The 14,274-nt window shown below is 45.5% G+C and overlaps 1 protein-coding gene across 8 annotated transcripts in view; it reads right to left on the reverse strand.

Annotated features, from left to right (window-relative positions):
• Positions 1-14,274, reverse strand: part of PRDM11 (PR/SET domain 11) — a 94,080-nt gene that overhangs the window by 40,967 nt on the left and 38,839 nt on the right. For 6 of the 8 annotated variants that reach the window (XM_072617971.1, XM_072617968.1, XM_072617969.1 and 3 more), the window contains 3 exons: positions 11,404-11,525; positions 9,806-9,909; positions 6,737-6,999 (listed from right to left, as the gene is read on the reverse strand). In XM_072617971.1, coding sequence (XP_072474072.1) covers positions 6,737-6,999; positions 9,806-9,909; positions 11,404-11,519 — 483 coding nt within the window. In that variant the 5' untranslated portion in view covers positions 11,520-11,525. The remainder of the gene's footprint in view (positions 1-6,736; positions 7,000-9,805; positions 9,910-11,403; positions 11,526-14,274) is intronic. The other 2 variants (XM_072617970.1, XM_072617975.1) reach the window with 1 other exon arrangement.

Raw genomic sequence — 14,274 nt, forward strand, 5'->3', positions numbered from 1 at the left:
CTCAAGCTCAGAATGCAGAGTGCCTCTCTTTCCCACCTTGACTGAGCTCAGCTCCATGGGACAACTCCCGGCAAACAGTCCCCAGCATGGCTGTGCGGTCTTATGAATGAGGTCAATATTCAAAGCCCCGCTCTAGACGAATGGACAAAAGCATTTTCTTAAACATTTACTATGTCTCCAATCAGGATGACTAGATGGTTCAGTGAATAGAGCACTGGGCCTGGAGTCACAGAGACCTGAGTTCAGATCTGGCCTCCCCCAGACACCTGCAAGCTCTGTGACCCTGGGTAAGTCACCTAATCCTGTTTGCCTGTTTCCTCATCTGTAAGATGAACTGGAGAAGGAAATGCCAAATCACTCCAGTATCTTTGCCAAAAAAACCACAAGTGGATTCTTGAAGAATCAGACACAATTGAAAAGTGACTGAAGAACTGCGACTCCAATCCCTGTGCTAAATGCTAGAGATCCAAAGGCGAAGCAGCCTCTGCCCCAGTAGGCTCACAGTGAAACAGAAGAGGCAGTACATACACCGTGCATGGGGTGGTTGTAAGGGAGCTGGGTTTTGTTCTGGGAAGTCACAGAGATAGGCAATCTAATTACAACCATTCTAAAAGCAATGGTGACAATCTTAGCTAACATTTACATGGTGTTTTAAGGTTGGCAAAATGTTTTACCAATATTATCTTATTTGATCCTTACAATAACTCTGAGAAGTAGGCACTCATTTTATTCCATTTAATAGATGAGGAAACTGAGAGAGAATCTAAGTGACTTGCGCAGGGCCACTCAGCTAGTAAGTATCTGAGGAGCTGGATTTGAACTCAGGTCTTCCCTACTCCCATTCTGGAGTTCTATCCACTGCACAACCTAGCTACCTCCAAGGGCATATCATTGATTTGATGATGGTGCCCATAGTAAAAAGCTGAAGGGATGCATGATTGAGGAAGTGTGATGTTTATTGGACAGCGAGAAGATGACAATGGTAGACAGATAGGACATGGAACATGGCCTGACCTAGGGTCAGCTCCATACAGGAACATCCCAGACATGTTAAGAAAAGTGTAATGTCAGTTAACTGCCTTTTTTTCTCCATTTGTATGCTGGAGATGGGAGTTGCTCTTTTTGTTACAAATCCCTGCCCAGTCCCCTTCCCAGTCTCTCCAGGATGCTAGAAGGATAAGTGAGGTGCCTGGAGCAACCTGGGAGGGCTCAGGTAGATAAAGGCACAGGTGAAACATCTCAGCTCCTTGCACAGTACATGGCACACAGTAGGCACTTATTAGCTGCTCACTGATTGGTCTCACAATCAATCTCCATTTTCTCTTTAACATCTTATATGGGCATGTGCGCTTAATTTTCCTTTGAAAATGAGATAATTTTTGTAAAAACACTTAGCATAGTGCCTGCAGGTGGAAGACGCTATATATGCATGCTTACTGCTTGTTCCCCTCTTCTTTGGTGCTCATTAAATTCAGCTTAAAAAATAAAATTTTAAAAATGCTGCTGATGGACTGACTTTTGGAAGAATATTAACAAGCTGGGGACCAACCGGAGGAAGAAAACCAGGATGCTAAAGGGATTGGAAATCACACCATGGAGAAGAGAAACCGGCATGCATGGTGTGGTAAGAGTGGTGGATTTAGGGTCAGAGGGCCTGAATTCAAATCCTACTTACTGCTAGCATGAGGTTGGGTTATTGACTTAACCTTTATGGGCTTTAGTTTACTTTTTTGTAAAATTAGGGGACTGAACTAGATGATGTCTGAGGTCTTTCCAGTTCCAAATCTATAAGCCTATAAAATGGCGGGGGGCTATGATAGCTGCCATATTTGAGCAGGGCATAACCAGAAGGAGTGGATGGGATAATCAAGGAGACAGGTTCAAGCTTGATGTCAAATAAAAGATACTAACAATTCGAACCACCACCAAGTGGAATGGGTTGACCGGAGAGGTAGTGGATTCTCCCTTTCTAGAGGTCTTCAAACACAGATTGGATGGCCACCTGTTTGGTATATACGGGGAGATTCTTACTCAGGTATGGGCTGGATTTGAATTCTAAGGTTCCTTCCAACTTGGAGATTCTGTAATTCTGTGTAATCAGCAAAAAAGAGTAGTTGGCAGAGGAGATCTAAAAGGGCCATTCCATTTCCAACATTCAGTGTTCCATATTCTAAAGTCCCTCATAGCTCTGACCTCCTACCACAGAATGTTCCGAGTTTCCTTCTAGCATGTTCTACTAGAGATCCTTGAACTAGTTTTTAAAAAAGCTTTTTTTGATAACTGTATTTCAATAAGATTTCTTCCCTTTGTAATCCTATGTATTTTATGTTGTGAACTTAAAACACATAAAAAAGTTAAGAAATCTCATTCTGAGAAGTCTCTAATGTCCTTCCCAACCCTGACGCCTTTATTCTAAGGTCTCTTACAGTTCTAACGTTCTCCATTTTATGATTCTCCTCACAAACATCCTCCTCCCAGGTCCCCCGTGATTCAGTGACACGGGCCTCCTTGCAATTAGTCAGACATGACGCTCCCATCTCCTAACTCTGCATTTTCATTCAGGGTCTCCCACATCTGGAACCCTTTGCCTCTTCATCGCTCTCTTCTGGCTTCTCTAACTTCCTTCCGGTCTCAACTCAAATTTGACTTTCTCCAAGAAGCCTTTCCCAATGTCCTTTATCCTTATTAGTTTATCACAATTTCTATTGTCTTTATTAATTTATCCTAAATACATCATTCGTACATAGCTGTTTGCATGTGCCCTCCCATGATTAAGACGGTGAAAGCCTCGGAAGCAGGGGCTTTTCCCCCCTCTTTGTATTCGCAGCAATGAGCACAGTGCTTGGCATATAGTAGAAGCTGCCTGCACTTGTTTAGTGAACCGAGTCCTCAGTGATTACCTCCGTCAGAGTGTAAGAGTTCACGAGGAGCACGAGTACCTGGGAGTCTTGGAAGACACCTGACATTTGAACAGAACAGCGCTGCTTATTTGCTATTTGTTTTTCCTCTTAAAGGACTCCCCAACCTTTCTGGGACTAGAAACAGATGCCCAGAGCCTTAACGTCCTCCGCATAGGGAGATAATGGCAACGAAGACCCTGAATGGGAGAGTGGGAGACAGAGGCTGGAGCTGAAACAAGACCTTTCTCAAGTGAGGCGGAGATCGCAGGATCATCGATTAGAACTAGAAGAGGCAAAGGGAGGGGAATCAGCCGTGACTTCTGCTGTCCTTCCTCCCAACAATTCCAAGAAACTGTGGAGGGGATAATGTGGTGGCCCCCAGACTGGAATACAGGTCTTGGGATGAGACAGCTTGAACTGATGTCCTAGCTCCCAGTGCTTTAGCAGAAATGTGATCCTGAGTAACTCACTTTACCTCACTGGTAACAACTCCAGTATTCCCTGACTCACAAGGTGCTCTGAAAAAAGCACTTGACAGATGTGAGAACACTATGGAAATCTGAGCTGATGAAGGCAGTGTGGTGTGACTGAGAGAGCTCCAGATTGAGAGTCAAGAGACCTGAGCTTGACTCATGTTGGCTGTGTGACCCTGGGCAGGTCCCTTGCCTTTCTGAGACTGTTTCCCCATCTGTGAGACAGAAGGGATGATATCCACAATCCTTGCCACATAGGGTTTTTGGAAAGAAAGTGAGTTATAGACTTTAAGTATTCAACCTCTTTGTGATTCAGTTTCCCCATCTGTAAAATGAGGGGATTGGACTCAATGACCTCTGAAGTCCTTTCCAGCTTGAAGTGATGCTACAATTCTATGATACAAATGTGAGTTTTTATCTTTCCTCTTTTCTTATCTCCCTCATCATCAGGTAAGTGTTCTTGAGGTGCACTGTCTGCAGGTCAGGAAACCCCTGGCTGGGCTGTTCCTGTTGAACCTTCCTCCGAATGGTCGGTCCCTCCCAGAACTGCCATTTTAGTGAAGGGCTCAGGCCAGCCATGCTCATTTCTTCTCCCCCTCTGGGCTCCTCACCCTCTATCTTCTTTCTCCATCATCCTCGTCCAGTCCCCCTTCAGCTTCCTCTCACTTTCCCCATTTGAATATAAGCTCCTTAAGGGTAAGAACTGACTCTCATTGGGCTTGCACTTGCATTTCCTGCTCAGTCAAGTGCCTGGCACACAGTAAGCACTTAAGAAATGCTTGTTGACTTGAAGAAGGAGAAGCTTCAAATATCTGGCCCTACACAGAGTAGCGAAGAATTGTGATATGGAGGGAAGACAACTGGGCTTGGAGAAAGAAGAACCAGCTCAAAGTCTGCGTTCTGCTCCCTACTAACTGGGTGACTTTAGACAAATCACTTCCTCCTCTCGAGCCTCAGTTTCCTTTTCTGTGAAATGCAAGGGCATGGACTGAATGATCTCTCAGGTCTCTTCTCCAGCAACATGGTATTGGGGGAAAGGTGCTGGGCTTGGATTCTGCAAAGGCAGGGGCTCAAACCCTGCCCTTACTAACTGAATGACCATGAATGGACAAGTGTCTTCACTTCCCTGGGTCTCTGTTTCCTCATTATAAAAACAGAAGTAGTAATTCCCAAAGTCTCTGTCTCACAAGGGTTGTTGGACATGAGATAACATACAGCACTTTGACCATTTTAAAGAGACATATACATGGACATTACAGTGATATGTCATCTCCCCTGGAAGAATGTAAGCAGTCTGAGGGTAGGGACTGTTTCATTTTTTGTCATCCCAGTGCCTTTAAAAGAAGTGACTTAAAAAACTTGAATGGAATGTGCTACTGGTTCTTTGGAGCCTAGATGGAAAGCTGCAAGGGCCTTCAGGGTCATCTATCCAACCTCCTCATGTGACAGATGAGGAACCTCAGGCCCAGAGAAGGAACCTGACTTCTTGCCTGAGGGCCCTCAGGGAGCACACAGTGTGGCAGCAATTCAAAAGCAAATGTGTCAGCCCCAAGGTCAAGGCTCTAACCCTGACACCATTCTGGCCTCATAATTGGGCTATTTCTGCCTTTGTCACTGCTTGGCAGAAGAGTGACCCCAAATCCACCAGCTCCATATCCAAGAGGGCTGCCTCTGTCATCCTCAAACCTTGGCTCCAGTTTTTTGGGGGACTCCCTTCTTGAGAAAGAGTCACAGTGTGCTAACAGCTCCAGACTGGGAGTCACGAGATCTGGGTTAGGGTTGGACTCTTTTCCCTAGCTAGCAATGGAACCCTGGCAAGTCCCTTGTCTCTCTAGGACTTGGTAGCCTAAAACCATAAATTTAGACCTGGACAAAGCCTTTTAAAAATGTCCCATTGCACGTAAAAGGGGAGGACTGATTCAGATAACATCTTATCTCCCTCTCAGCTCTGACATTCTATTTTCTAAAGATATTTCTGGTTCTAACATTCGTATTCTAAAGCTCCTCCCAGCTGACTTTCTATGTTCTAAGGTTCCTCCCAGCTCTGACATTCTGTGTTCTAAAGTCCCTCACAGCTCTGACATTCCATGTTCTAGAGGCCCAATCAGCTCTTACATTTGATATTCTAAGGTCTTTCCGAGCTCTGCCATCCTCTGTTCTAAGGTCCTAAGCTCTGACATTCTTCTCCTCCTTTTCCTTTGCTTTTCCTCCTTCTCCTCCTTTCTACAGACACTTTAAAGAGGCATTTTTACAAATGGGCAGTAAGAGAGTCAGGCAATGTTACCAGCCTTGGCAATAATCCTGTTTCACAGGTAACTTGGCTGGACCTCGACCTTGTCTTTTTCAGAAGGATGCCTGCACTGTCTTCAAAACAGGAAAGCCCATCCTTTCTCAGGCGTGCCTTTCACCATCAGTGACCATGCTGGAGGGACCTCCCTTTGGAGCTCTGCTTCGCCCTCTCTGACCACAGCCATCATCACCTTGTCTTCGCAGACCAGCTTGGCTGTTCCCTTTCCCCTTAGTCTCTTCAACTACGAGGATGTATAGGGTGTTTTTTCCTCCATCTTATTGGCATAGTTGTTGAGGGCTTCTACTGGGAGCCCTAAGGAAGTATGAAGCTTTGCTCCAGAAGACCCACCATGCTCTCCCTTAGGCGTCTTGCACCCCAGAAAGCAGGAAAGAGAGAGGAAATGCAGAAGACTACAGCACGTCCACCCAACACAGGTGTTTCGTCCTAAAGTCACTTTGCACCCACCAAGGCCAGTTTCCTCCTTCTTAAAACATGCTGTACTCAACTACACTGTGTTTCTAAGTTTGTATGCCTTTCTAGATACACTTGTCTCATTTTCGTGTCAGTTCTTCAGGGACAGGGATTGGTTCATTCTTATAATTTGTATCCCCAGCACCTAGCATATGCCAGACATGAAGTCTTGGTGAGTGATGGTCAACCATGATTCTAAAGATTCACAATGAAATAGGCCACCCATACACTAGGATCATCACTTTAGACCTGAAAGGGACCTTAGAGGTCACTGAATCTAACCCCCTTATTTTGGAAACAGAGGCAGAAAGAGGTCAAGTAACTTGCCCAAAGTCACAGAGGTAGTAAACTGGGATTTGAACCCAGAGTCCCTAAATCCAAATCCAGCATCTTTGCCAACATATCACTATGTTTGCTAATGAATTCTCCTATTGTGGGGTGGGCTCCTCAGCCACTCTAGGCCTCAGTCTGTGGGCACAGCAAAATTTACTACCAAGATCTTTTATGTGATAGAGAAAGGGCCTGTGGGCTGAGACCTAGGCTCTGGCACTGAATCTTCCTGCCCTGGGATGCCCCATGTGAGCAGCAGAGGGGAAACTCACCAACCAGGAGAAGAAGCCAGCCGATTTATCCTGCGTCGAGATCTGCCCTTCGTACGGCCCAAAGATGTGCCCCTTAGGGATGACCTCATTCATGCAGCGGACATCATTCTGCCCGCTGGCCTCCTTGACCACCTCCATGCCAGGCGGGATGGTAAGGGCTGCTCGGTCAGGGATGCCCATGGGCACAGGTGTGTCGGACACAAACACAGGGGGGCCATGGTTGGGGCACTCATCGACAAAGTACTCTTGGCAGGACTCACAGACTGCAGGGGCAAAAGACAGAAAGAGGGAATTAGCTATTGGGGAGCAGGGGTTGATGTTCACACCTAACAGGCACTTCTCATTGGCTTTAGCAGGCTCCCAAGGGAGGGATTGCAGGGACCAACTTGGAACAAGTGGATATGTAGAGGCAGCAGTAAAGTGTAAAGCATAATGAACTTAAAGTAAAAAAAAGCAGGATTCAGATCTCACAACTGACGCGACCTATGTGACCCTGGGCAAGTCACTTAATCTCTGCCTGCCTCAGTTTCTTCATCTGTAAAGTGGGGGTAATAAAATCACCTCCCTCCCAGGGTTGTTGTGAGGATCAAACGAGAGTATTTGTAAAAAGCACTGAGTGCAGTGCCTGGCACATAGTCGGTGCTCTGTAAATATTAGCTGCTCTTACCATTATTATGGTTATTATATGAGAGAGCTGGACTTACTCTAAAGCTATGACCAGGGTTTAGGTCCAGACTGTCCCAGTTTCTTCCTGTGGGACCTTGGCTATACTACTTAACCTCTTATTGGACTCAGAGTCCCAAGGCTTCTTCCAGCTCTAAATTTAGGATCCATGAATGAGATCATCTCCTAGAGGAAGGCTTTCCCAAGCCCCAAGCCCAGTTCCTTCCCTCCCAAACCACTTTGTACTCAGCTATATTGTGTTTTTTTGACATTAGTATGTATTTCTAGATACACTTGTTGTCTACTCCATTAGGGTTGGCTTCTCGAGGACAGGGATTGGTTCATTCTTATTATCTGTATCCCCAGCACTGAGCGTGTGCCAGACACATAGTAGGTACTTCATAAAGCCTTGGTGAGCAATAGCCAACCACAGTTCTAAGGATTCCCAATGAAATATGCCCCCTGCCTCCTTCCAGGGAGGTGACGTGCAGATGCAGGTTGGGAAGCACATGTTTTTGGAGGTGGCCAATAAGGGACTTCGTTTGCTGCATGTGTTCATTATAAGGATTTTGTTTTTCTTGTTCTCTTTTCAAAGGGGACAGAAATAAGAGGGATAAAACATTAACACAAGTAAATTCTTGATGACTGATTGGCCGATGGGCCTTTCCAGTTGTAATAATCTCTTTTACAAGGTTTCCTCTAGCTCTGAGATTCTTTGTTGCCTCAGGCTCCTGGCAGCACTGACATTCTATGTTCTAAAGTTCCTTCTGTCTCTAAAGTTCCAGCTCTGACATCTCATTTTCCAAGGTCTCTTCCAGCTCTCATATTCTGTGTTCTAAGAGTTTTTCCAGCACTGATATTCTATGTTCTAAAATCCCTCCCAGCTTTCACATTCTGTTGTTCTAAGGTCTCTCCTGGCTCTAACGTTCTCAGTTCTAAGGCCCCTTCTAGATCTGACATTCCATTTTCCAAAGTCCCTTCCAGCTCTCATAGTATGTGCTGTAAGGTCCCTTCCAGCTCTCACATTCTGTGTTCTAAGGTTTCTTCTAGTTCTGACATTCTGTGTTCTAAGGCCCCCTCTTTACTCTAACACCCTCTGTTATGAAGCCTCTTCTAAGCTCTAATATTCTCTCGTCTTCATTTAGAGGGGGGCTATTCCAAGATTCTGAGTCCAGGCCATTTGAGAATCAGCTAAAGAAACATGTGGTAGTTAATGTGGAGGACTGAAGACCCAGGCAGAGACACAGCACCTGTTGTCCAATATTTGAAAGGATATCATACACGAGAGAGCCGGCTGGCTCTGCTTGGTGTCTCCCTAGGAGCAAAGGGCATGAGTTTCCAAGAGACAAATTTAAGCCTGATGTCAGGACAGCCTTCTTCATGATTACAGCTGTCCCAAAGTGCTGCCACAGGAAGCTGGGACTGGCCCCTTTGGGGACAGTCTTCAAGCTAAAGCTAGGTGACTACTTCTCTAGGTTACTTCTTAAAATACTTCTACTGTTTTATAGTGGGGTTTCTTGTGTCAGGTATGAAGAGTTGGACAGGGCAGCTAGGTGGCACCATAGTGCACTGAGCACTGGTCCTGGAGTCAGGAAGACTAATCTTCGTGAGTTCAAATCTGATTTTAGATACTTAGTAGCTGTGTGACCCTGGGTAAGTCACTTAACCCTGTTCGCCTCAGTTTCCTCATCTATAAAATGAGCTGGAGAAGGACATGGCAAACCCTTCCAATATCTCTGCCAATAAAACCACAAACGGGTCACAAAGAGACATGACTGAAAAAAAGAATGAACCAAGATGGCCTCTGGGGATCTTTCTACCTCTGAGGTTTTGTAATTAAAATATTCCATGAAGCTAGAGTTGAATGACCCCTTCCACCTCCTCTTTCCAGATGCCTCTCCTCCTCTCACTGCTGGTGGAGCATTTAATTCATGCTTGTTGAATGAATGACTGACTTTTTCCATCCCCACTCTCCATAAGGAAGGCTGGGCCTATTTGCATGTAGGACTGGGGTCCCACCAAGTTCTATGCCTCCACTGCCTGAGAACTGTGCAGAACATGATTCCAGATTGTCTTCCTGACTAGGATCCTAAGCCATGGGCTCAGACCTGCTCTCTGGTCCCACTCACCCCCTCAAAATGTTTAGACTCAGAGAAGGAGCTCCTGACCCCTCAGTTCTGAGTCTCTCCTCACCTATCCTCTAAGGCTCTATGTTCTAACAGTAGTGGCCAATGACTACCACCTTACCATAATCTTCTAGTGTCTCTAAGACATTAGACTCTAAGAACTTGCTTGAGCATGTCACACCTGTTCCAAACTTGAGATCCCTACTGACCTCCTTCCCCAGAAGGGTAGAGGGAGACTCATAGAAAGGGAGCAGGGAACACCAGCCAAGGCCCCACTTACACCAGAAGTCTACTTGCTGGAAACTCTTGGTCACGATCAGCTCTCGCTTCCCCTTCGGTTTCTTGGGTTCCACTTCCATGGATGGAGGGTCAGGCCTCCCGGAGCTGGGAAGGTCAGGGAAGGAAACAAGGAAACAGAGAGGAGAAACTTGGTTGGGCCAAGCTACTAAGGGTAGGAAGTGAAGCTAGAGGCCAGGATGGCTATCCTAGAAGTGGATCCCCCTGCCTCCACCCCCTCCAGGCCTTAGCCTAGCCTTCCCATCACCTCCAGCTACCCAATTAATCAAGCCAGACCCATCCTACCTCTTGACAGGGCAGGTACCCATCCCTTGCTCCCACCACAGAACCCTACAAAATATCCTTTGGCTTCATCAAGGACAATCTAGACTCGAGTTAAGAGTAATCCTCTATGTGACCTCAGTGCAAAACTGGGCAGATTAAGGCAATGTAGTGAGAGCCAAGCACTAGCACTCAGAAATGGGCTCAAGATCTTGGCCCTCCCACTGTGTTCTGGGGGTCACTGGAGCTTCTCTGGACCTTTTCTTTGATTTAAAAAATGGAAGGAGGGGAGAGTAAATGACATGATCTCCACAATTTCTTCTAGATCTCAGTCTATGATACTATGACCTTTCTGGTATTAACATTCCATGTTCTAAGATCTTTTTATTTCTAAAATACTATGCTCTATTTTCTAAGATCTCTTCTAGAGCTGGACTTGTAGGTTCTGTCTTCTAAGGATCCATTTATCTCTAATGTTCTGCTCTAATATGTATCATTCACTTCTTACATTTTATGTTCTAAGGTCCCATCTAGCTCTGACATCCCATGTTCTGTGTTCTAAGGTCCTTCCAGCTCGGACCTTCTATGTTCTGAATCAATACAAGTATTCAGCTAATATCCTAAACAGATCAAAGAAAGACTTAAAGGAGCCATATGTACCAAGATATTTATAGAAGCTCTTTTTGTAATGGCAAAAATACTCCTGGAAACTAGGGGGATGTCCATAAATTGGGGGATGGCTGAACAAATTATAAGCATAATGGATACTGCTGTCCCATAAGAAATGTCAACAGGGATGAGTTCAGAGAAATCCACAAAGACTCAAATGAACTGACCCTGAGTACGCAGAACCAGGAGAATAATGGATTCCATAAGAACTCAGCAAAAACAAACAACATGGACAGACACAGTGACCAGCCGCTACTCCGAGGGGACATGACAGAGCCTGCTCCCCACTCACTGACAAAGAGGGGAAGGATAACACCTGCATGTTTGGACACAGCTGATTGGGGAATCTGTCCTGCTTGACTGGGCACATGCGAGGAGGGTTTTCTATTTCTTTTCCAGTGAGGAGAGAGAACAAGTCTAATGCTTGTAGATGGGCAAAATTCAATTACATTAAATTAAAAAAACTATATCCTAGGTCCTCAGTTCTGTTCCAGAATTGAAGTCTGTTATCTATGTCCTTAAGGTCCCCTTTTGTCTCTCAAATGCAATTATCCCTATGATTTGAAGCTTTTTCCCTGATGAGGCAAATGAACCCAAACCCACTCCCTACCCAAAGAGCCCACTCTGGCAGCGTGATGGGAGATGCCTTACCAGGGCTGACCATACTCCTGGTCCCGTCGGGGTGAGCAGACCTCTGTCTTCACAGTCACCATCTCCCCCATGGAAGCCTGGGTATGAGCCAAGCAGGCCTTCAACTTCTCAGTCATTCTGTTCTGGGACAGGGGAAAAAGGGATTGGGGAAAAGGAACAGAGAAGGAAGGGCAGAGGGTGAGTGGTGAAGTGGGCAGGATTGGGAATGGGGGGGGGGGGACAGGAAGTGGTTTCTTATTACCCTTAAAGCCAATAAACCCTGGCCACTGCTGAAGGAAACTCCAAGAACATCAATGACAAAACCAAGAGGAAATGCCATTTCTACCCCAACAAGCTAGTCTTGGGGTTGCCTGAAGCTGTGAAAGACATGAGTATGCGGTGCGGGGGAAGACGGGTAGGCACGATGCAGCCCAGGCTAAGAAGGAAGTTACTCAGAGACATCAAGGCCCAATGGTTGGTATGGGTACAAGGAAAGGCTGCCCTCAACCACGCCCCTACTCCAGATCAAAGAGTACAGGCCAAGAAGGCCCCACTCAGTTCCTGAGCAGACTACAGCTCAGAGATGGGATGAGGACAAGGGAGGCAGCTCTAAATTCAATTCAAATCTAAAGTGCTGAAGCTTTGACAGTCCTTCCCATTTTGTGCCCCTGCCAGTGGATACGTATGATCACAAGATTAAGGGTTTAATGATAATGATGATAACGATGACGATGATGGTGGTCCCCATCATCATAATATCTAGCATACATATGGCCTGTAAGTTACGCAATGTGCTTTGGAATATTAACCTGTTTTATCCTCACAACAATCCTGGGGAGGGGGGTAGGGATTGTTATTATCTCCATTTTACAGATGAAGAAACTGAGGCAGACGGAAGTTAAGTGACATGCCCAGGGTTACACAGATAGTAAGGATCTAAGACTAGATTTGAATTCAGGTCTTCCTGAGAATAGGCTCCACACTATGCACTTTGCACCTAGCTGCTTTAGCGCTAAGAGGGACTAGAGAGAGACTTAGGCCCAGAGATGTTAAATGCCATGACCAGGGTCATACAGGCATGTGTGGGAAGCTGTTCAAATATTACTGCAGCTAGGTGGCCCCAGTGGAGAGCACTGACCCTGTCAGGAAGTCCCCAGTTCAAATCCAGCCCTTAGACACTTACTACCTGTGTGACTCTGGTCAAGTCACTTAACTTTTGTTTGCTTCAGTTTCTCCAGCTGTCAAATGCAGATCACAGCAGCACCCATCTCCCAGAGTTACGATGACAATCCGACATGAGCACAGTGCCTACGACATAGTTCCCTCCTTCCACCTCAACGTACCAGATTTCAGTATCCCTTTATGTTTTATCGATCAATTCTGTCAACAAGAAACTCTTTCTACTCCCCCATCCCCAACACACACACACACACACACACACACACACACACACACACACATGTACGTGGGACTTTTTCTTTAAAAAAGCAGCTGACTGGTAACTCTGACTGGAAGCACACGCCAATTTTCTGCTACTTCTTAACAGAAAGGAAGAAAGCGTGTTTTGTCCTCAATCTTCTGGAACCAATCCTGGCCACTACTTTTGACCTAAGTTCTGTGGTCTTGTTTGTGTTATTGTAGACACGGAATGTATTTTCTCCTGGTTTTTCTTTCTTTCCTCTACAAGTCTTCCTTTGTTTCTCTATAACCATCATATTCATCATTCCTCTGAAGGGGAGGGGCATCTGGAGCTGTCATTAAAACAGTTTGGGAGAACTGATGGGACCCGGAATGGAAACTCCTTCTGACGATATAAGGAGTCTGACTCAGCTTATAGCTCGGGCACTGATGATCAGCCTTCACTAAACACCTACTAAGTGTCAGGGGTCTTATGTTATATACCCAGGGGATACGAAGAAGCAAAAGAAACAGCCCCAGCCTGGCAAGAGCTTGCAAGGTAATAGAGTAGACCACATGTAAACAAATACGACAGGCTATATACAGGATGATTGGGAAATAATTAACAGAAGGCAGGTGCTGGAATCAAGAGGGCTGGGGGAAGTTCAACAACTTGCCTGTGGTCATATAGCCAGAGGTCTTCTGACTCCCCCCATCTCTCTCCCCCCTTTTCCGGAAGCTATCTATTTATAATATCTTCTTTTTCTTCAACTCTGTTGTGCCTTGAAGTTCAGAGATCATCCATTACATTCATTTTCTCCAGTTTCAGTTACATTTACCAGTCACCGGACACCCACTTTCAGCCTTTGGCTAGCCTAAAAAATGCTGCTGTGGATATTTTCATGTAAATGGAGCTTTTCTGTCTATCGTTAACCTTCTTCGGGTAAAAATTCAATAATGAGATGCCAGGATCAAAGGTTATGAATAGATTAGTCACTTTTTCCATCAGTCAATCCATCAATCAACAATTGCTAAATTCCAGGTACTGTGCTAATACAAAGAAACATTTTAAAAAGGAGTCATTGCTCTCCAATAATCCTGAAACATCTTTCAGAGAAGTTGGATTCATAGAGCTCCATCAAGAGCACATTAGGGTGCCCATCCTCTCACAGATCCTCCAGCAATGACTATCTCCCTTTTTGCTGACTGATGTAATATCCTTCTTTCCCTACAAAGTATAAGCCTCAGACAAGGCAAGAGGATGGTAAGGGCAGGAGGTGGCACCTTTGAATGGGAATCAAGAGATGAATTTAAATCTAGGCTAGACACCCCTGATTTGGGGGGTTTTACCAACCAATGCCTGGGCATCTCCCTTCCCTTGGGTTTTAGCCCCTCCTTTTGAGACCCATTAATTGGAAATGTTTCCAGGTTCCTATGAATTCATGGAACTGCATTCAATTCCAAAGCCTGAAGGATGGGTCACAGGCCAGAGTC

Source organism: Notamacropus eugenii, chromosome 6 (assembly GCF_028372415.1).
Source record: "Notamacropus eugenii isolate mMacEug1 chromosome 6, mMacEug1.pri_v2, whole genome shotgun sequence".
Lineage (NCBI taxonomy): Eukaryota > Metazoa > Chordata > Mammalia > Diprotodontia > Macropodidae > Notamacropus > Notamacropus eugenii.